The following is a 24,455-nucleotide window of genomic DNA, read 5'->3' as shown; positions in this document are numbered from 1 at the left end:
TAGTTGTATCTGTTCATTGTTTATTTCACTGTTCTGATGAAATCAATGATTGCATTATTAAGTATCCCAACATAAAAAGAGATTGCAGGTAGAAGAACTCAAAAAACTAGTGTTAATACACACAATTTCAATAAAGTCCACTAGTACCTGTTGTGGTAAAAGTACAGCTAGTGTAGCAAAATGTACAAAAATATAGGATTTTTTTTCCAGTTTTGTAGAACGTGTATGTAGCAGAAGTGCAAAGCTCTAGAAAATGCAGAAAGAGCTTCCTTGTTCCAGGTTTAGAACACAATGTAAAGTAAGAAAGCAAATGAGATCTACCATGATTTTATTTGTAATTTTTTGCAAAAGGGTGGAAAAGAATAGCTAAATTCTCTTATACAAGGTCAGCACCATCAACTCTGCAGAAGTTAGGCTGTTTGTCCCTCCAGGCCCAGATCTTTGGATACCAACATTGCAGTCACTGGATGCATAAATATTTTGTGCTGCTGGAAGGCACTGATGGCTTGGTCACGTGATTTTTCAAATTTATAGAGATCCCTATAAAAAATTCCACATAACAAAAAAAATTTTTTTTAGTGCTTTTGTTTTCATTATCAGTTCCACATAATAAAAACTGTAGTCTGAATCACATAGGATCACATAGTTTATCTACTCCATTCAGAGTATATTTGGAGTTTGAGAAAAGTGCTACATGATAAATAGGAGCAGATTTGCATGAACCTGTTTTGAACTTACATTTCCGCCTGGATGTAATGTGGAGAATTTACATTATTTATATAAAATATGTATATACATCTGCTATTTTAAAAATCCCAGAGTGGAGTGATAGATAAAACAAAACAAATCTCAGCTAGTCTAATCATCCAATATTTTCAAAATGTCTCATTATTTATATGATTGCTCTGCCTGTTAGATTGCTTGCTTCAATCAAATGTGAACAACATGATGTTTATTAATCTCCAGTAACAACAAAAATTATTTTAAAAAGCCAAAATCTCACAGCCAAATTTAACAATATTTAGGTTCTCCTATGTCATGGGTATCAAACTTGTGGCGTCATGTTGCCGTCTCGTGACCTTTTGCGATGTTTTTCCCATTCATGGAGCTGGGGTGGGCATGGCCTGCATGTGACACATCTGGCCCATGGACCGCCAGTTTGACACCCTTGTCCTATGTGATCTTATAATAACTGCTATTCTTTAGCATGTATTAATGATTTTAAGTTTTAAAATGACATTATAAAACAGCAATGCCAGCTTTATAAAAAAAGGTTGTTAACTCTTGCTCCTTCAACATCCAGGTTGTGAAATTTGTATTGTTGGTATATGAAAAGAAATAGACTAAACAAAAGCTACTACAAATTCCACATGAAGATGATTAATAAGGGAGTTGTGTATTTGCATTATAATTCTGATACTGGTGATTTTGAAAAAGTCAAAAGTGACATTTAAGTCAATGATCAGGAAAATGGCCAAAACATTTTGACATTTATCTTACTTGAATAACGGGCGAGTAAATTTCATGCGGCCTTGTTCAGTAGCCATCTTTAGAGCTAGAGGGATGGCATCTTCCCACTTGGCTTGAATGCAGAGGCGGAGCCATCTGAAAGGTAGCGAGATGAAATTCATTTCCCTTTTTATTGTATTCATTTATATTACTATAAACCATTTAACAACTTTGTAAACAGTGATGTATAAATCCTTTTTATATGTAATTAATAATAATCCAGATTCTAGAATTGAATCAATCCAGATTCTAGAATTGAATCAATATGCAAATTAAGCATAGTTATTCATATAATTTATCTTTTTTTCAGATATCCAGTTATAAAAATTTAATTGGCACACAAGAAAAGCTTTAAAAATGATAATTTGCCTCTATTAGTAGGGTTTAGAAGAAGCACTGTGTATGCAAGATGCACAAGCTGTCTTGGTAAGATATCCCTTGAAGAGACATATTTTTAAATTTTTTATCCCCTAAAGTTTTATCACACACTGCACATATGCTTTCAACTTCTCCTTAGGCTTTCTTTAAAAAAAAAAAAAAGTCAATTTGCTTTATTCTACAACATGCATCAAATCAATCTACTGATAGTGAGAGACTGTTTTTCAGTGCTTCATGAACAACTAAACCAATCAGCAAGACTCTTGCACATAACATATAGACAACGAATAATCAAACTGACAAATCAAAATTTAGAATTTTAAAAACTGGCAGGACCCTCTACAGATTAGACAATTTTAAGGATCATGTCAATTTAACAGTCTTGGCTTAACAAATATAGGTGAATGACTGTCAGGCCCATAGATCATTCCCCTCCCCTTTCCTCCCATTTGGGATGTTTATTCTTATCTCTTTAAACCCCATGTTGCTTGCTGAAGACCAAAGTAGGAAATTGTGGTTGAATGCCAATTGATAAATAGCTTTAAAATTTGAACTGAAGAGACTGGAAACAAAGCACTGAAGTCAGTGCATGAGGATGAAACAAATATATATATATATATATATAGTCCTGATATAATAGTGGCTTATTTAGCCAAAAGCTTAATAGTCTAACTAACAATGTTTGTTGACATCGAAGTAAATAGATTAAATCTGCAAAAGTTTCTAACTAAGCAACTGGTTTTGCCAGATATAATCCATCATTTAAAGGAGTCTAAGTACAAAACAAAACAAAAGTATCATCTTTCACCGTCTTCCAACTTCCCAGGTGTGATGCTCTCATTCTTGAACAGCTGCTTACTTCTATATATTTGTTTCCAATTTCTGATCTCCATCATGAGAGATTTAGGTGTACATGAAATAGGACTAAGTAGAAAAACTTGATTTGCAACCATTTCAATATATTATTTCTACATTTGCAACGAACCTGAATCTGATTTCGAAATTGTTTGTTGCATTGAAGTCATAGATTTCCTGCATTCGACTCACATGGCTCACTGAAAGAGGATTCTATGAATTTTGGAATAGTGTGGGTGAGTGTGAGAAAGAGAAGGACAAACAAGGAGGAAAAGGAAATGGGAAAAAAACCACAACAATATATCTTTAGTTCCAAATAACAATGTCAGTTTCTAAGCAGTGTTTTTGGGCAGTCACTCACTCTATTGTAGAAAACTGCAGTTCAGAGCAGATAATAGCAATATTATACAGCTACAGCTTCATTTTGCCTTTGGTCTATATTCATTAAATAGAAGTAAGAAAATTAAGTAACCAATTCCTAGCATTGTTTCTTTTGGCGTCCAATCTATTTCTAAGGCAAGTCCCTCAGCTTTGCTTGTTGTAAAGTTACCTAGCATATTCAGAGCCCTTCTAAACCAACATATACTATATTTAAAAAAATAGTTGGTTAATTTGTAATGTAAATAACAATACTTCCCTTATGCTTACACAAATAAGGAAGAAGGAAACACACGAAACATTTGAACGAAAAGGTTGTCTGAGTTAATCATTCCACATGTTTGTGAATGAAAGAATATCACATTGAGCTATCATTTACCACTATTTATACATTGGCATAATAAAAAACAACATCGTGCAACTCCATATTGTGTGCCAGTCACACCTGTTCCTGAACCAAAGGCTCTACTCACTCATACCTTGGTCATCACTTCAATGGGTTTCTGTATTGTGCTATATATAGTATAGTAGTATAGCCTTTATTGTCATTGTACATCATGTATACAATGAAATTGGTTAAATATATGGGGTTGCCCATGAAGAGCACCCAGGAGTTGCAGCTGGTATAGAATGTATTAGCATGGGTAGTCCTCAAACTCCCCAGCTCTGTGAGTAGCATTGGTTCCGAGTCCAATTTAAGGTACTGGTTATGACCTATAAAGGCTTACATTGGCCCTGACCCTCCCCGCCTTTAGGAAGGCCCCGAAGACATGAGCTAAAGTAGAATGAATTCTACTGATCATAATTTTCTGGTTTTTTTAATTGATCGTGGATAATTTATGTTTGTATAAAGGTATTCCTCAATTTACGATCACAATTGAGCCCCAAATTTATGTTGGTAAGTGAGAAATTTGTTAATTGATTTTATGACTTTTTTCACCTCATTTGTTAAGTGAATCACTGCAGTTCTTAAATTGGTAATATGGTTGTTAAGTGAATCTGGTTTCCCCATTGACTTTGTCAGAAGGTTGCAAAAGGGGATCACATGACTCCAGGACACTGCAACCGTCATAAATGTGAGTCAGTTGTCAAGAATTCGAATGTAAATCATGTGACCATGAGGATGCTGCAACAGCCATAAGTATGAAAAATTGTCATAAGTCACTTTTGTCAGTGCCATTGTAACTTCAAACTATCACCAAATAAACTTTTTGTAAGTGGAGGACTACCTGTATTAGTTTTTATCTTTTTACCTGTTGTGACTTTTCCCAGAATCATTTAGACGAGATGGGTAGCCAAACAATTTGAATAAACATTCAATTTTCCAAATTAATGAAATACTGTCTAAAACGCTAGGTTCATGCCATATTCCTTGAAAAAAATCCTTCTTTTCAATATCTGTTTGAATGACAAATGGCTGGCAACCACTTACCTCCAACAGCAGGAGTGCAAGGAACTCAATTAGTTGGTGAGAAGACAAATCTTTTATATCAGCTGAGCTGAAAGAACCAAGATCACTTTCAGTGGCCTAAAGGAAGCCAAATTGGAAAGAAATGTGAAACACATAAGGGCAGGGATATACAAAGGAGCTCAGAGTTTCTAAAATACAAGGATCTACATTCAGAAGGATTTCATTTATCAAACCTCACTTTGGTAAATAAGGATCAAACACCAAGGCTTCAGTTTTCTTTAAAGACAAGAAATGTTTTGTCTTACATACTTACAGAATTATAAAGATAACAAATATCTGCAAAGACAAGATTAGACTTCCTACTGTATGTGTAACTTATTCCAATTGCAACAAGGAAAATTAAAGCCTTACTTCCACATAATTATGAACAACTTTATATCATAGCATTATGGCAAGTACCTATTTCTATTGAGTAAATTCATGCAATGTCTCTCAAACTCATACTATCACTAATAAAAATATATATGAAGAAATAATGTTCAAAACAGTCTAAAACAGCAGCTAACAAAAATATTTCAGTATAAAGGCAAGTTGTTAAGGACCTTGTATTAAATTCTATACTATGAAAGTGGAAGTCAATGCAAAGTGGAACACTAAAATAGCACTTGACAAACATATAAAACCTTCTGTGTATTAGAAGTCATTAACTCACTTTGATCCATCTTTGGCTCAAGGCAACACAAGCATTTGACAATGTAGTATCATATCTGATGATGGGAAAAAAGAACAGGATTTGTTTACAAATGTAAAAGTGTGTGTGCATGAAATTACATGTTTATTTTTGGCACATGCCTAATGCTCTACATGCATTGAGCAGATTATGTAATATAAAGAACTTTGCTTACAGATATGTAGAATTTTTAAAAAAATAATTCAAAAATATTCTGTAGCTATTTGATTCTTGATTTTTGAATATTAGTAATATTGATTTTAATACATTTATTTTTATACAAAACTATTCTATATGTACTGTAGATTTAGATCATATAAAAAAAATAATGTGTCTCATATTCATCTAGCAATCAGCTAAATGCTCATATCAACATAACAAACAAAAGATCCTGAACAGACAACGTAGATTTTTTAAAAACGAACATCTTTATTAAGCATATAACTTATTTAAGTTTATTAAGCATAACTTATTTAAGTTGTATTAAAAATACAACTAAAAGCTCTGTCTGTAAATATGGAGATGGGGAGAACTACTAGAGGAAAACTCTTACTCAGGTTTTACTGGTGGCATACCAGGAGTATGCATCCATGCATTCCAGTCAACTTTGTTAAGAACATTAACCTAGAAAAAAATGACATCCTATTAGCCAAAATGAGGGCAGTGAACCAAAATTGCTTTTAAAGTCATATCAATTTCTTACAATATAACATACCCCACTTTTTTTTAAAAAAAAAGTCACCAAAACAAATTAAATGCAGTTGAATATGTAAGAAATCATCAAGTCTCCAGATTCTCAGATATAGATTTTACTCATAATGAATAGAATACAATTCAGTCATTAACAACTAAAGCACGGGTTGACTTAGCTGGATGCATGCAGGCATAAATATTTAAATAAGATACTTTTTATACATATTTCTTCAAAAGTACTTCTATTCTAATCCCAAGCCATATAATCCTGAATAGTATGTGAATTTAAATTACTGTGCTGCTTTATCATTTTACATCCCCATGCTGGAATCCTCATAACAACATATTTTGTTTATATTTATACTACTAAAATTTTCATGTCTGTAACTTTTAAGTGGGGCAAAATGGGGCATCTTAGGATAAAACCTTTTCATCCAAGGTATCTCAAATGGCCTGGATCCATGAATCCAAAGGAATGCAGTTCAGAAAAGTTATGGCAGCTTCAGCACAATGGGGCTGCTGCAGTACAGAATTCTCATTTTTAACGTTCTATGACAGTTTTCTAGCCACACTACTACCTCACCTATCCAGCAACAAGCACTTATCTGCCTTCTTGGGAGAGAGGGAGGGAGAAGGAGGAAGTTTTCTGTTTCTCTGTTTAGATAAGGAAGAAAGGAGGAGGTAGGGAAAAAGGAAGAATGGAAGAATGGAGCAGAGAAGTAGGTAGGGGGAGGGAAGAGGGAGATTTCCAATGCTCTCTATTAGTTTTTCATGACAAAACTCAATAAAACTCAGAAAGCTGGCAGGAAGTCATAAGTTAGTCCTGCTCCCACTGTTTTTCTGTTTAGGTAAGGAAATCTCTTGGAAAGAATTTCTGAACAGGTCATAGATTAAACTATAGCTGAGTTTAAAAGACTAAAAAGTCACTCAAGTGGCTGCTAGGTGAAAAGGAATAATAGTCACTGGTTTCAGATGGGCAGCTACACAAATTGGATAAATAAATAAAAAGCAAACTAGTTTATTGAAAGGACTATGTATAAAACAGTTTGATTTCATTTCATTCCATTCTTTTAGTTTAAATTGTAAGTAAAATCTCGAATTGTAAGAATAGCATCTAACCTTATCCTTGAAATAGGAGTAGAGGAAATTCTTCCAGTCTTCAGTCACTATACTCTTGTATGCAAACTGTTGGATGTATGCCCTCAAGAAGCCAATGAAGACATCTGTGGGAGTATGACATATATTAATCAACAGTAGAATGTCTACGTTAAAGAAAGTTATATAGTTTTAAAATAAATGAATACCTGGTCCACCAAGCAGCTGCTCCAGATGAAGCAATAAAGCAAAGCCTTTCTCATATGGAACAGAAGAATATGCAACATCAGGGTCTACTTCCTTCAGATTAGGGATCAAATTAGTCACTTCATTTGTGCTTCCAAGGTTATTAATCTAGAAAACAGTTATGAAAATTAAGATTTTTTTAGCAGCACATTTTACACCTCTGCTCTGCAAGCCGCTTTGACTACCTGTATGCTTTTGGATACAATTCTCTTTTTTTTAAAAGTATATTTATTTTGTTTTATCATAGAAGATACAAACCAAAAAACAAAATAATAAACAGAAAAACAAAATAAAAACCTATGTCCAGCACTAACAACATAGAAAGAAGATTGGTGTATAAAAAAGGAGAAAAGGAGATCCAAATATCAAAAAAATGTGGATAAGGTGTTGGTAATGTCCAATAGAGCCCCATATGATGCGGGGCAGAGATATTTGAGGTGGTGCTTCTTCCTATTTACATCTACCCATGTCATCAGATCTGCCAAGACAACCATGCTATGGGTTCCATCTACCAAGGAATGTCATCTGATGGGACCCAGGAAGAGAGCTTTGGTGCCCGCCCTTTGGAACTAGTGATTCACTTTGATGTAATGGTTAAAACGCTGGCCTAGAAAGCAGGAGACTATGAATTCTAGTCTCATTATAGGTATGAAAGCTGGCCGAGGGACTTTGGACCAGACCCTCTCTCTCAGTCCAACCTACCTTACAGGGTTGTTGTTGTTGTGGGGAAAATAGGAGAAGGAAGGAGTTTTATTTAGACAAACCCAAACACACTGCAGCAACTTGGAACAGCAAAAAAAAAAAAAAAAAGGAAATAGAGAATTTATACAACATATTCCAACAAAATGAAAATCCACACAACTTTATCAAAAAGTCCCTGACCACTCAACCCAATAAAGCACAACCAACACAAACCCTAAAAAGAATTACACTGCCATACATCAAAAATATCTCAGAAACCACCAACAGATTCCTACAACCACATGGAATCAGCATAGCATACAAGAAAACTAAAGCCCTTAATAAGATCCTAAGCAGCCCAAAAGACCCAACAACCCAGAAGAAAAAACAGGAGTCATCTACAACATACAATGTAAGGACTGCAACCACCACTATGTACGACAAACAGGCAGAAGACTGGCAGAAAGCATCCATGAACACCAACTAGCAGTCAGAATACATGATGAAAATTCTTTAATTTCACAACATATAGAGATTTAACCATAGTTTCAATTGGGAAAATGTGACCATCCTAAGACCAGCCAAGTCCAAAACACCAGGGAATTTCTAAAAGCCTGGCATTCTGACAAATCAGCCATCAATAGACACATTAACAACATCTATAGCAGTGGTGAAATCTGAATCGGTTTACTACCGGTTCGCTGGCTGCACATGCACAGTGTGCACCACGCACCAAATGCGAGGTGCACGCGCAGTGCACGCCCAAAAGAGGCATGCGGTAAATAGAACAGCATGCGACGGGGAGCATTGCTTTTAAAAGTAAAAAAAAAAAGCCTCTGACGATCGCGCTGCTCAGCTGGGATCATCAGAGGCTTTTTTTTTAACCTTTTAAAAGCATTTTTTCTACAAGTTTTTCGAAGACGATTGTAGAAAAAATGCTTTTAAAAGTAAAAAAAAAAAAAGCCTTTGGTGATAGCGCAGCTCAGCTGGGCATGGGGGGGGCAGGGATTTTTGCTACCGGTTCTCCGAACCACCCGCTGCCATTGCTACCGGATCGGGCGATCCAGTCCGAACCAGGAGCATTTCACCCCTGATCTATAGACTGTGCAAAAGAGACTGTCACCCAGCGCAAAAGAGAACAAAAAGACTAGCATCTCTCCACCAGCAATCAGCACCCAGATCAGCATAGATCACGGGTGTCAAACTTATGGCGTCACGTTGCCGTCACATGACATTTTTCTCCTTCGTGGAGCTGGGGTGGGCATGGCCTGCATGTGATGCATCAGGCCCATGGGCCGCCAGTTTGACACCCCTAGCATAGATTAACTCCAAGGATAACATCAGACCAACAATCAAGCAAACAATATCCCAATCAAGAAACTGTCAAATAAGCCAATAGCAAACAGCCCAACCAAAGAATCCCTAAGACCAATACTGATAGGCAAGCCACCGGAATATAAACTGACAGCAAACTGCACTCCTCACTAGCACTGACGATGTTACCTAATTTGGGTAATGAAATGTCTGCAAGAAAACAAGCAAGCTCAGAGAGCATCAAGGACTCCTCTTTTCAACCCGGAACTACAAATATTCTCCTTTATTCAGGAGTATTATGTAATATTTGCTGCCCCAAGTTATTTATAAAGAACTAAAGACAGGATAGAAATATAATAAATAAATAATTTCCCTGGACTGGTCTTTACCCTTCTGGCATCTAGCAAGTCCCTGAAGAGATGGCTGTGCCATCACACTTAAGGGGCCAGTGGAAATGGTGAGCCTCTTCAATGGTTTTGCTGAATCAGATGTATTACTTGCATTTACCTACTGATTGCGACTGTTTTGTGTCTGAATTTCTGACAGTAGTTTTTAATATAGTTGTATGCTATTTTTATTTGCATTTTTATTGTTCTTGCTATTGTTTTTAATTGTTGTGAGCTGCCTAGAGTTGTATATATGAAAAGAGCAACTATAAAAATAGAATAAAGTCTAATAATCAATCAGGTTCTTTCCTGGCTCATGAAACTTTGAGCACTGTAATGTCTATCCTAGATCATATCTAGATCAGACATAGAGCAATTTTTAAAGAGAGAGGGAACTTTTATAAGCTCAAATGTTTTAACTAAAATGATTTTAGATTTTATTCCTCAAAGTACACTTCCTTTTTATTACGTTGACTTCTGGCTCTTTTCCCCAATTCAAGTGAAATCTGAGGATTGGGGAAAGCTGAATTCAAGTGTATTTCAAGTGAAAAATTTGGTTAGCCATAAAACCTCAAATAATGCAAGAAAATGTTGAAAGATTTCCTGCCTAACATAATAAGGAAGTTTGCACACTGTATCCACCACTTTGAAGGTGCATTTCAGTAGCAGGACATGAGAACCTACCTCCAACAATACTCATATAATGGAACTTCCTAATCAAATAAATGTTTCATTATTAGTCTTTTCTGAATTAAGTTCCACACATCTTTGTCTTGTTTAAATATTCTGTTTGATAAAGAATTCTTCAACTTATTTTATATACTTCTTCTGCTGCTGCTTAATGGATTTATTTTATTTAATTTACGTATTTCTTTCTCACTTTGAATATTGAAAATGCCAAGGAAGGGGCAATAAAGCAAACATTTCCAAAAATTAAGTCAGTTTAGAGAGAGAGTATAATTTTGTTTCTTGAAGTCAGATGCATTTACTTTAAATGCTTAAAAAATACCTATTTAAAATTTAAAATATCTTTATTTAATACAGTAATCCTTGATTTATGACAATTGAGCTCAAAATTTATGTTGTTAAGTGAGACATTTGTTAAATGAGTTTTGCCCCATTTTATGACCTTTCATGCCACAGCTTTTAAAGTGAATCACTGCAGTCGTTAAGTTAGGGATACGGATGTTAAGTGAACTGGTTTCCCCATTGACTTTGCTTGTCAGAAGGTTGTAAAAGATGATTCATATGATCCCAGGATAATGCAAGTTCATTGTGAAGCCTCTGGATTTTGATTGCGTGACCATAGGGATGCTGCAATGGTTGTTAAGTGTGAAAAATGGTTGTGTTACTTTTTCCAGTGCTGTTGTAATTTTGAACGGTTACTAAATCATCATCATATTCATTTAATGACCCCATAATCTCTTGTAGGGTGGAGTCTAGGCTACTGAATGGAGCTAGCAGAATGTTTTAATGGCCGGATGCCCTTCCTATCGCCAATGCGGATTTTTGTTCAGCAGATAAATTTTTAGTGTGCCCAGAGAGAGAGATATCTGCCTCTACCTAGGATCAAACTCACAGGCTCCTGATTGTGAGGCGAGAGCTCCACCTCTAGGCCACCGCACCACTTTGTAAATGAACTATTGTAAATCAAGGACTACCGGTTCAATTCAATGAATTTTAATACAAAATAAATGCCATTATTTAATCAGGCATTTTAATTTTTTAGTCATAAAAAGAGTCCAGGGCATGCAAATAAACACAGCACATCTTTCCCACATTTTAAAGCAGCTTTTCCCAAACCATGTGGCTGCCTGATACACAATCCCAGGAAAGGAGACATATTTTAGATATTGCAAGAAAGTGCTATGGCTGGAGTCTCTGAAGATAACCTCTGGAATTCTGCACGTTCCTATTTATTATTATGCTTATTATCTTCAGATTACCTGGAAGATTCAGATGATCTGGATTGCGGGCAGTGGTGGGATTCAAATAATTTAACAACTGGTTCTCTGCCCTAATGACCAGCTGGGTGGGCGTGGTCATGATGGGCGTGGCCAGGGAGTGTGACAGGCAGCACTCAGCCTCCTGCAACCCCCGGGAGCAAAAACGGGTCGCTCCCTCCCGCCCCATTTTGGGCCCAGTAGGCCTCTCTGCATTTACCTGGGAGCTAAAACGAGGTGCGTGGGGACTCCTGGAAGGGGCGTGGCAGGAAGGGGCAGCCAACAATTTGACAACCGGTTCGCCTGAACCGGCTCAAACTGGCTGAATCCCACCACTGATTGCGGGCCTTTCATAAGGTGCTAAAGACTTGTTCTTCTTCCACAGACACCAGGCTAGGTGTTACTGGTGTTGTGTTAATACATGTATTGAATTCCCCCTAGATGCTTGTGGAGTTTAAACTGGTTTTAGATGGATTGGATTATTTGTTCTATTATTTATTAGCTATCCAGACTCATGTGTCAAGGGAGTAGTAGTGTAGATTTAAATACTCCATAAAGAAATAATTCACTTACTGTGTTTTGTAACTCTCGCCAGCCTCCTAGAGCCTGAAAGTGCCTAAATTGTTCTCCAAACAGCCGACCACCAATTCTGCGTTCTAGATAAACAGTATGCCCCTCATTTAGCCTAGAATATGAAGCAGATAAATGAGTATTTATTTTGATAGACCCTTAAACAAACAAAAATTCTTCAAACATTTGGATTTCACCTACCAAAAGTGTTCCCAGGTCTTGTTTGTTACCAAATTCCCTGTCCAGCTATGAGAAATTTCATGTGCAATAACCTGAAATGTATAAAAATGTATTGTGGCTTCTTTAACTCAAAGAGACAATAGGAGCAAAATCATGTTTTGTTTTACTAGTTAATGTCTTTGGCACCGAGTACAGAATTACATGAAGGAGAATGCCATCAAATGGATGCAGCCAGAAGATGGAGAACTTGTTTTTCCAATGCTCATATAATCTCCTAAATCTCTTAAATGTATTTCAGTTATAAATTTCTATATGAAATTCTATAAAATACAAACCTTTGCCATTTTTATTAATATGTATTGAATATTTTTAAACTAAATAAGTAATGATATCTATTATCTGAAGATATTTATGTAAGATCTGAGCAACCCATTTACATTTCACAGTGTAGTATATACTCATAAATGAGCAAATTTAGAATTATACTTACATTGGATAATGATCTGTCACCAGCCTGCACAAACAAAAAAATGTGGGTAATTAAGTCTCTAAATTAATACCAGACAATAAGTCCTACAATATTATGGTCTAATTTGGACGAAAAAAATAGTTTATAGGTAGTCTTCGACTTACATCAGTTCATTTAGTGACTGTTACAACAGCACTGAAAAAAATGACTTACAACCATTTTTCACATTTACAATCTTTGCAGAATCCCCATGTCACATGATCAAAATTCAGACACTTGGCAACTGACTCATATTTATGACGACTGCAGTGTCTCAGAGTCATATGATCCCCCTTTGTGACCTTCTGACAAGCAAAGTCAATGGAGAAGCCAGGTTCACTTTACAACCATGCTACTAACTTAACAATTGCAATGATTCACTTAGCAACTATGGCAAGGAAGGATGTAAAATGGGGCAAAGTTCACTTAACAAATGTCTCATGTAGCAATATAAATTTGGGGGTCAATTGTGGTCGTAAGTGGCTACCTGTATAAGGACATATCAAAAGACAAGATACTGTGAAAATTTCACAAATGAAATGGGGTCAAACTAATTCAGTATTATTTTCTAGTATATTATCCTATTCTATTATTTCATTATCAAGTCAAACTTACTAATAAAGTAGGAGTTACAAAAGTGAGGCAGGGATTCTCCATACCACCATATGGAAATGATGGGGGCAACACCAGCAAATCATATTGACCCCAGACATAAGGACCTGCCAGATCTTCTGCTATTTTCAGCATGGCTTCAGTCTGAAACAAGAATGAACAAACCAGTGTTTAATGTTTGAACATGTGATTATACAGAAGACAAATAAATACACAAGCATATATAGCTATTATCATTATGCAAGTAACCCACCTCACCAAATTCATAAGCTGATTTGTCCACCAGTTCCTTTTCAGCCCACACCAAAGTTCTAGGACCAATTACTCTGTAGAACAAAATTCAATTAGATAAATGAAGAATACTGTTTGGATTTCATTACTATGCAAGACAGTATTAACTAGAGCAAATTAGTTGCAGTGAAGAACATTGAAATGCAACCGTTCCTAGGTAATTGTTTCAGTTATTTTTGTTTCTAATACTGTTTCTTGACTAATCTTCCACTCATATACTGATTATCACGGAAAGAACAGGCATATGCCTCACTTTCTCCCTCATCTCTTGCCCCTGGGCATGTGGATGCCTTTTACTAGATGACAGAATTGATAGTTCCTTGCTGCCATTTGCAATAAGAAAGTGAAATCTGATTCCTCCCAGTCAACTGACCAGGTGGCTGGTAGAACAGGTTCATTGCCTGAGATGTGTCCAGCAGAGAAACCAAGCAGCCTTTTTCCAGTGACCAAGAGCCACAAACAGCAACTGAGGGTGTAGGATGCTTAAACTCCCCCCCCCCTTAACCAGCATTCAACTTTATTACTCTCACCTGCTTTCCAAGGCACCAACTACTAAAGCAACCAGATAACTGGGTATTGGAACCTAACACAGAGGAAGAAAGGAAGTAAGTTCTTAGAAAATAAAAACATAATTACAACAGACCTATATGTTTGACAGCTTAAATTTAGAAGGTGGTTGCTGAAGAAAAGTCATCCATATGACTTGTATGATACAATATGTCATGTGAATACTCTTACATTTTGAATGAAACGGAATATCTTCCTAGTTTGGTCTTCTGGATCAAGCAAGTCTCCATCTCTCTTGGCACTCATAAGAGCCACCAGCTCACTTGGAACAGATATCTAGTTAAACACAAAACATATCTTTAATTTCTATCCAATATGACAACACTTTTCCTTTTAATTAAAATGCTAATTTTGCAACAATGCAAGTCAGAAACTTCTGTTATGTGCTATGTATATGCTCCCCTCTCCTTCCAAATGCTCCCTCTACGTCTTGCTATTTTTCAGCTTTGATTCTACTGTACTACATCCTCAACAGCTCATTGAAGCAAAATTAGATATAAATATGTACAGTACCTGAATTATATAAGCTTATAGTAAACGTTTCATTATCTAGCATTTAACAAGAAAACTAAGTGCACAACTTTAATTCAAATAAATTATTTTAAGGGTAACCATTACAAAAAACAAAGAGAGGTGTTCAAGCAGACAAATCCTAAAAATGTATCTTCCATGCATTTAGCCTGTACAAATAAAGCCTTGACATATGGAGAGCTCTTTTATACAAGGGTAAGGTCTTGGCCAATTGTAGTTCCCTCATACATTAAAACCTATATTGTATATTGTATATTTAGAGGTAGAATGTCTTGCCAAATGGGTAGAAATATGGCTACTGTAGCAAAAGTAGCAAGAAAACAGTGGAGTTGCAATTACAGAGTGTGCTGGGGAAAACAAATAATTTGTACCTATAGTAGCCTGGTTTCAGACGTGGCTTCTGCTGGGTGGGTCTGTCTGTCTGCCTGTCTATCATTTTTAGTAATTGTCCATTTCCTTCACACCCTTTGTGGGTGATCTCAGAAAGGATCCTGAGAAACACAATGATTCTCGTCTCTCAGGATTTTTTAATGGCTTTCAATAATGTTAACCACAGTATTCTCAGAACTGTTTCCAAGCTCTGAGAGTTGGATTATGCAATAGTAGTTCTGCTTTCTATTTGAAAGATGTTTCAGACAACGGTGGTACAAGGAGTAGGTTGGGTCCTTCATCCATCTGTTATAGAGTGCTCCAGGGCTTGTTTCACCTATACCATTTAACATCTACATGAATATGCTAGGAGAGGTCACCTACAATTTGAAGTGCACTATCATCAATATGCTGATGATATCCAGATGTACTGTCCCCATTGATCTAGAGGCAAATGTAGTAGACATCCTTATGCATGAAGGCTGCTAGGGTCAGGATAGAGAAAAAGTGTCTCAAATTCAAGTCAGGCAAGCAGAGTGATGACTAATTCAGAAATCTGCCAATTATAGGACTATACCATTTATGATTCCCAGGTGCACAATCTGAGGATTCTTTTTGACTAGAACCAGGAGAGGCCTTTGATCAAATTTGGCTAGTACTCCTGATGTGGCAATATATGGAACAGGATACTCTGATAGTTATCACCTATGTATCGTATCTAAGGTAGGACTAGAGCTCACAATCTCCCAGTTTCTAGTCTGATAACCCCTACACCAAACAGGCTTTTATCTCATTACATTACTATAATTTGCAATGCATGGGTTGCCTTTGAAGACCACCTGGAAACTTCAGTTAGTTCAGCAGCTTGTGTGTTTACTGGCCAATCCCAGTACTGCTTTGATATATCATACCTGCTAGAGTTGCATTGCACTGGTTGCAATGTTTTTCTTAGTGCTATTCAAATGCTAATTGCCATCTATAAACCTTGGGGTCTGGCAAATGTTAATACATACATTTCAAAAAAATCTTTAATCAGAAGGAGCAAACATGACAATGTGTAACAGTGGGCTTCCAACTATTAAGAGAGCTGAATAATTTAAGTGGCTTTTGAGTTGTCTTGTTGATATAAAGATTTGTTGACTGTTGGACATATTTATGTGTAACTTTTATTACTGTCAAATAACTATAAGAAATTACTTTTATTCTTTTGTCCCTTTTTATTAATATTAGCCCATTCAATATAATTTCCCTATTCAACTCTGACGAAAGCACATATGCTCAATAACATTCATGAAAAATACAAACAATACTGCATCTAGTTATGTTCTGTTTATTTTTCTTTAAAACTCACTTTTCAGACTTGGGTAAATTACCTAAAAAGTAGTTTTTGTTTGGGTATGTCATACAAACCCATTAGCTAATTACAACAGGGATATTTAAATCAAGACTTTCTGATAAGCGATTTTGATAAGAAAGGAAAACGTTTGGTAAGCTTAGCTCTTTAAAGCTACAGAACGCTGGAAATTTCTAACTCCGATAACGGACAGGGCCAACATATCATAGATTTTCATGAAGGTAATTCCTTATGTAATTTGCAATGCAGCAAACAGGATAATTTGAAGAACATCTATATGTTGTAAATTAACTGCTAATCTCAGTATTTTTATGTGGAACTGTAACGACATCATTACATTACATTATACCATTTAATGTTCCTCCAGCACTTTTTAGTTCCCTCTTCTCCTTTTCCAAGTTCTTACCACAACTTTTTTTAAATGTTTGTGGTTGATTTGTTCATTCTGCAAACCAAAATACTGTCTTCTAGCAAACTTGGGTCTAAACCAATATTTCTCAATCTCCGTATCTTTAAGACCTGTGGACTTTAGTTCCCAGAATTTTCCCATCCAGCACTTTAACATGGGTGAAATGGCTCTTTAAGATCTTAAAGTTGCCAAGATTGAGAAACATTAGTCTTAGCCATATAAGTAATATACACCAAAGTACCTATCCAGACTTTACACACAGAAAGTCAACATTTGGTATCTGCCAAGACTAACTGAATATTTTCAGTGTTTAACTATTTCTTTCCTCAAGTAAGTCTATCTGGCAGAATCTATGCAATTTTGAAACATACCTTATACCAATTCTGTTGGGCCAACCTAGTACAAAAGGAAGGCATTTCTGCAACATGGAGTGCTTACCTACTAGAGTCTTGGGGAATAATTTAATAAAAGATGCTTCAGGGTATGCAGGAATACGAATGTAGCATCCATTTTGCAAGTCTTTAAAACTTTTAATGCCATATCTTTACCCAGGATCATACAGCTGATCTCTGCAGCTGCCATGTGATACAGGGAAAAGCTCTGGATGCTTCAAAAAGCCACAGTTTCACAACCCTTTGCTCTCCAAAGCACCCTTTCAGCACTGACCCTGAAGCACTAGTACTTACCTCCGCATAATATGTTAACTTCACAGAGGGGGTATCTTGGCAGGGGAGAAGAGCTCTGCAATGAGTAGCCTAATGAAGAGAAAAGGACACATATTACTTCTTGTATAGATAATGCAGCAAACCACTAAGGGTATGGCTAATAGTACAGGCAGTCTTGGGTTACAACTATTCATTCAGCGACTGTTCAAAGTTATGACAGTGCCAAATGAATGATATTTACAACAAGTCCTTGCAGTTCCAGTTGTCATGGCATCCTTACTGTCACATGACAATTTACAAAATTCCCTGCTGACTTCTCACAAGCAAAGTCAATGGCGAAGATGGCAGGAAATTGGAGGCTTCCAGTTGGAATTGGAAGCGATCTCATATAAGCACTTGCTTATTGACAGCAACCAGAACTGCTGGAACTACAAAGTTTATAGGTTTAAAAAAAGCAAGGTAGTCATATTAGTGTATCATATAGTTTAAAGACATATTTGAATGTTTGCATTAGATAATTAACAACTATACATAGGTCTAACAATATAAAACATTATTGTTCTAACATATTATACTTATTTTTTCTGTATTTTTTGATAATGTATGTATATTTGTGTTTTGTTCCTTTTGCTTTATTTTTATTTTAAAAAATTATATCTACATATAATTATATAAAAAATATATGTCTATAAAAAAAGGACTACTGGAACTGCTGTGGCCGAGTGGTATGGTCACATGGCTTTGCACTTTACAATTGCATAGCTTAGCAATGGAAAATCTGGTTCTAATTGCCACTGTAACCTGAGGTTACAGCCTTTACAACCTTTACTTTGTAAAATGTTTATTCTATACTACAATGCAGCACAATATCCAATTCTTGCATAATCATATCCAGTCACAGTTCGTTCAGGCTCACATCCTTAACTCAATTACACACTTACACTTTATTGCATCTCATTCAGTAGACTCCTTTCTAAACTTTATGTTCTTAGGCAATCTGAAATTTGGCAGGCACATGGGAAGTAGCCCAGTAAGATTACAAAAATGCATGCCATACATTTGTACGTACCTGAGTTATAAGCAGAGTCTCAAAAATGACTGTGCTGTGAAGTGTCCAATCCAAAGTTATACCGTATATATACAAATCAGAATGTGTAAATTTATAAATTAAGACGTGTGTAAAGCCATATAATTCATCTAAGTATGTTAAACCAAGCACTAAACTCCGTATGACAACCAAGTATGTCTTTACCCTCAATGGCACATCTTCTGTATATTAGGATGTATTAACAACATACTATATAAATGTCTAGGAAGTAAGGCATTCTCAGACTTTTATCAGACAGTAAGACCAGTAGTACTTACTTATGAGATGTATCGCTAAAGCAACCTTTAGCGAACCTCTGGATCCGGCTGTTTTGGCTAACTACCGTCCGGTCTCCAACCTTCCCTTCATGGCGAAGGTTGTTGAGAGTGTGGTGGCGCGACAGCTTCCTGGGTACCTGGATGAAGCTGTCTATCTAGATCTGCTCCAGTCCGGCTTCAGGCCTGGGCACAGCACGGAAACGGCATTGGTCGCGTTGGTGGATGATCTCTGGAGGGCTCGGGATAGGGGTTGTTCCTCTATCCTGGTCCTGTTGGATCTCTCAGCGGCTTTTGATACCATCGACCATGGTATCATGCTGCACAGGTTGGAGGGGTTGGGAGTGGGTTGGCACCATTCTGCGGTGGTTCTCCTCCTATCTCTCTGACAGGACGCAGTTGGTGTTGGCAGGGGGGCAGAGGTCGACCCCAAGGCGCCTTGTTTGTGGGGTGCCGCAGAGGTCGGTCCTCTCGCCCCTTTTGTTCAACATTTATGTGAAGCCGCTGGGCGAGATCATCCATAGCTTTGGGGTGGAGTTCCATCAGTACGCTGATGATACTCAGCTGTACATCTCCACCCCAGGCCATCCCAACGATGCCCTTGAAGTAATGTCCCGGTGCCTGGAGGCCGTGCGGATCTGGATAGGGAGTAACAGGCTTCGACTCAACCCTTCCAAGACCGAGTGGCTATGGCTTCCGGCGTCCCGATATAGCCAGCTGGTGCCATCGCTGGCTATTGGGGGCGAGTTATTGGTCCCCACGGAAAGGGCTCGCAACTTGGGCGTCCTCCTGGATGCATGGCTGTCTTTAGAAGAGCATGTGACGGCCGTGGCCAGGGGGGCTTTTCATCAGGTTTGCCTGATTCGCCAGTTGCGTCCCTTTCTGGATCGGGACTCCTTACGCAGTCACTCAGGCACTCGTCACTTCCCGCTTGGACTACTGCAATGTTCCCTATATGGGGCTCCCCTTGAGGAGCACCCGGAGGCTCCAACTGGTGCAGAATGCAGTCGCACAGGGGATTATGGGAGCGAGGGGGCGCTCCCATGTGACGCCTCTCCTGCGTGAGCTGCATTGGCTTCCGGTGGTCTTCCGGGTGCGCTTCAAGGTGTTGGTTACCACCTTCAAAGCGTTCCATAGCATAGGGCCTGGATATTTGCGGGACCGCCTTCTGCTGCCGATAGCCTCCCACTGGCCAGTACGCTCCCACAGAGAGGGACTCCTCAGGGTGCCATCAGCCAGGCAGTGTCGGCTGGAGACCTCCAGGGGGAGGGCCTTCTCTGTGGCAGTTCCTGCCCTCTGGAATGATTTGCCCCCGGAGATACGCATGATACCAGATCTCTGGGCTTTTCGCTGTGCCCTAAAAACTTTTCTTTTCCACCAAGCAGGGCTGGCGTAACCCCCCCCCCGCCCCTTATGAGATGTTAGATTTTTAATTGTCTATGGGTTTTAGTTGGGATGTTTTACATTTTGGGCCAAAGTTGTGTAATTCTTTTAACAAATTTTAAATTTTGTATTGGGATGTTTTTTATTTTGGCTGTGCACCACCCTGAGTCCAGCAGGAGAAGGGCGGTATACAAATTTAATAAAATAAAATAAATAAAATAAAATAACCTACTCACCTGGCACTGACTAAAAAGAAATGGATGTCTTTTCCCTGATGTCTGCTCTGGAGTAAACCACTGAAGTGCTGAAGACCTTGGAGAAGTTTCAAAAGAGATCTCCACAATCACATCTTGGCCCCTGCAAATATTCAAATATTTAGACTGGGAATATCACTTAGACTTTCCTAAACCATCCCTCAAACCTCAACTGTAACAAAGATGAATACCTGTTGAAAGACCTTAGTAGTTAGTAGCCCACCCACAAAGCAAGAGGGTAAGAAAACTTCATATGCACAATAGAGCAAGGGAGAAAATTAAGTTATCAACTGGAAGAATAAAAAACAACAAAACCATGCAGTATCTTAATGGAAGCAGTTGTCTATTACATTTTTAAAGCAAATCAAAATAATTTTATAATGTGCTGCTCAACAATTATAGTCAGTTGCTGAGTCCCATTTGCCTGAAAAGAAGTAAACAACAAAATGAACCTATTAAATACCAAGTTTAATCTTATATCATCAGATCCCTAAGAAATTCTCAGAACAGATATCAAAAATATTTTAATGGTTATTGACAAACAAGAGAATGTGAGAACTGTCTCTTCTGAATATGTGGGCAAAGAGCCACAATGTACTTGTGCAAGTCTGCTAGACTTTAATTTACTCTTATGTATTATTCTTATAATGCACACCTGCAATGTTGATTTTTTAAATTCATAGTACTTTTTGGATTAAAGAAGAAAACATGCTCCAGAAATCACCAGATTGACAGATACTTTCTGAGGACTCTAGTCTTTCTATAGTATGTTTTAATTAGCTGCAATACACTTTCTGTACTGTTAGGTCTTTGGTGTCCAAAACCTCTTAAATTTGAGCTACCATAACAAATAAATGTTCTAACAATAATGAAAAGATTTTTGAAGTGAAGATGAACCACCACCTCTCTGGTGGCACAGCGTAATTCTGGCATGGTGTGTCAAGTTTCTTTAGAGGGTGAGGTTGAAAACTTTTGACATCCCATTCTTCTGCAGCAGGAGATTACCAAGGACGACAAACAGGAATAATTAGCAAATGGGTGGTGTTGAGAAAACAAGTATCCTTGATTTTAAAATTGGAAGATAAATTTATGGAAATGAATTTGTCCAGCAGTGCATTTCTCCTAATATTACTCATCCTGCTGCTGATTTTGGAGGTTTTTCCTCCATAACTTTCTGTCTTAGAAGTAGGGAACCAGCCCAGTTTTCAGTCTTCCAAGTCTGTTCTTTTGCCTCCCAATCTACAATTTTCAAGTGAATTGCTTTACTAAAATTTTTATAGATTTGTCTTTTTCTTCTTTACTTTTCAAAATATTTTTTAAACATTATTTCTGGAAACTTGGTTTTTATTTATTTGTTAATTTTGCTGCCTATCTCACTGTAGGGCTACCCTAGACTGCTTTTTTTGAATGAAGAAAAAATTGCTCCTAACAAAAGATCAAAAATAAGGTCTATGGAAAGATGTCCTAGATTGCAAAACAAAAAGAGAATTGTGGAACAGAAAGCCAAGAATGCTTTCAAGATTTTAATAATTATAAGACTGTTAAAGGCTTATTAAAGACTTAATTAACATTATAAAATAAAGATAACATACAATCCTGTGTCCCATCTAATAATATTTATAGTACTAGAATTATTTTACTCATTTTTGCCCCACCTTTATTATTTCTACAAATAACTCAAGGCAAAAAAACCAATGTATTTCACCCTCCTCCTATTTTCCCCACAGCAACTATGCTGGGAGGTTGGTTTGGCTGAAAGTACTTTGAAAGTTCATAGTCACCCAGCTGCCTTTCATGCCTAAAACATGACTAGAGCTCACAGTCTTTTGGTTTATAGCCTGGTGCCTTAACCACAAGACCAAACTGGCTCTCGGCAGTTATAATGCTGCAGTATCATTTATTCAGCAAGGACAGGGTCATATAAATCCTAAGAACAAGCTAATAGCAAAGGTATGAAGATAAAAATGCATACTTCCTCAAGTGGAATGGTAACGTGATTTCAAGTGGTGCTCCTTTGAAGCTGTGTTGTTGTCCAAGAACAAACTGAGCCACTTGATTGTTAACAACCACTTTCTGTATTGTTAGGTCTTTGGTGTCCAAAACCTGTTAAATAAATCTGAGTTACCGTAACAAATAAATGTTCTAACAATAATGAAAAGATTCTGCAAGTGATAATTAAAACACTAAATGTTTTACTTATTAAAAATTAAACTATTTTAGCATAGAAGATAGTTCAAAATACTTCATTACTGTATATTTCTCCACTCAATTTTAAAAAAAGACCAAATGTATGTGACTTTAGGTCAGCTCAAGTCTTTAAACTGGTATAAGCTTTTGTTATAAGGCTGCATAACTATTCCTACTCTCTGGCCCATTTTCTCCTTTTTATACAAAAAGAGAATAAAACATTTAACTAGTAAAATTTCAACTTGTTTAATGTAAAAGATAAACTGCAAAGAGGAACATAATTTCACAATACTATCCAAAAATTCTTTGGAAACTTTATTTTGGCCAGGATAAACATTTTTGTGCGTTGTGTCACATTTTGGAAGAAAAGGTCAGAATTTTATATATACAGTCCAGAAACATGAGTAATACATGTATTTTGTGCTGTGCTTCTTTCAGAAGCTGTCATGTAAGACCTCAGTCTGTTCCAAGAAAAATGGAGAGGAATTTTGTTTTCAGCTTAGAAACAGGGCGGATCAAAAACCCACCCTGAAGATTATTCCCCACAGGAGGAGGAGGATCATCCCCCATTCCTCCATTAAGAACTATACTTTGACCTAGCAGAAAGTCCTGGAAGGATTATGCTTTTGCAACATCTGCTATCAGGGAGATAAAATGCAACTTCCAAGATGATTTATTAGGTTTTATTAGTGCTAGCTCAGCACATGCACAGCATTATTTTTTTATATTACCCTTTCATGGTATTTGAGTGTGAGCCACCATGCATGGTCATCCTACACACCCCTTTACTAAACGTACTGCTCCACGTTTACACAGTAAGTAGCAGGGACACCACGTCCCCCTACGTAAGGAAATTATTATTTTAATTCAGCTGCTTAAAATAGAAGCCAAAGAAAACCTTACACCCAATTGCTCCAATGCATGTTTAAGGAGCAAAATCTCTTATCAGCAATCCCTCAAAGACAGCTTCCCGGCACATCAAGAAGAGAGTTAAGTACGAGTGGATTGGGGTCGTCCTTTATTTCTTCTTTATTTGACTTCAGAACCCCGAATTCCCGGGCAATTCTGAACGCTGAAGCCCAACACAGCGAGAGAGAACCTTCCCCACCCCACCCCCCAATTCGAAGCCCCCCCAGCACCCCCCACGGCAGGAGAGGCGTTACCAGGGAACTCAGGTTGTCCCTTTCCGACCGCACGGTGAGGGCCGCCGTGCCCCGCAGCGATCGGCTCTCGAAGTCCACGCGGCAGCGTAAGTAGAGATGGTGAGAGCGGCAGGCATCAGGAGCAGCGAAGGAACTCGGGTCTGCGTCAGCCATGGCTCCAGCACACAGCTACACACTGGGAGGCTCAGCGCGACGCTGGCTATTTATATCCTAGGACCGCCTTGTGGGCTTGAGGGCCCCCTCCTCATTGTGGGTGGACTCGAGGAGGACTCTGGGAGTTATAGTTCTTCACGAGGTCCAGCGCTCATGCAACTAATGGGAAATAGACTGCTACTCCCATGATGCACGACAGACAAATAGCTTCTGGCTATCGCTCAAGCAACCTATTAACCTATTACAAATCCGAAACTTCAATGAAAGCAGTTTAAGTG

At 37.5% G+C, this 24,455-nt stretch overlaps 1 protein-coding gene across 1 annotated transcript; it reads right to left on the bottom strand.

Moving 5' to 3' along the window:
- LTA4H (leukotriene A4 hydrolase) lies at positions 1-24,404 on the bottom strand. Its single transcript, XM_034403757.3, has 19 exons — positions 24,025-24,404; positions 22,647-22,777; positions 20,657-20,777; positions 17,697-17,765; positions 14,519-14,623; positions 14,311-14,363; positions 13,743-13,815; positions 13,493-13,633; positions 12,860-12,883; positions 12,391-12,461; positions 12,193-12,304; positions 7,259-7,403; positions 7,074-7,177; positions 5,815-5,885; positions 5,244-5,298; positions 4,553-4,648; positions 2,873-2,955; positions 1,501-1,605; positions 1-540 (listed from the first exon to the last, which is right to left on the bottom strand). The coding sequence occupies exons 1-19, from the start codon at positions 24,175-24,177 to the stop codon at positions 411-413; spliced, it is 1,842 nt and encodes a 613-aa protein (XP_034259648.2). The 5' UTR covers positions 24,178-24,404; the 3' UTR covers positions 1-410.
- Positions 24,405-24,455: the final 51 nt, after the last annotated feature.

This window comes from Pantherophis guttatus, chromosome 7 (genome assembly GCF_059756535.1).
Source record: "Pantherophis guttatus breed Tessera chromosome 7, ASM5975653v1, whole genome shotgun sequence".
In the NCBI taxonomy this organism is placed as follows: Eukaryota; Metazoa; Chordata; class Lepidosauria; order Squamata; family Colubridae; genus Pantherophis; species Pantherophis guttatus.
This window is presented reverse-complemented; position numbering and strand designations above follow the sequence as displayed.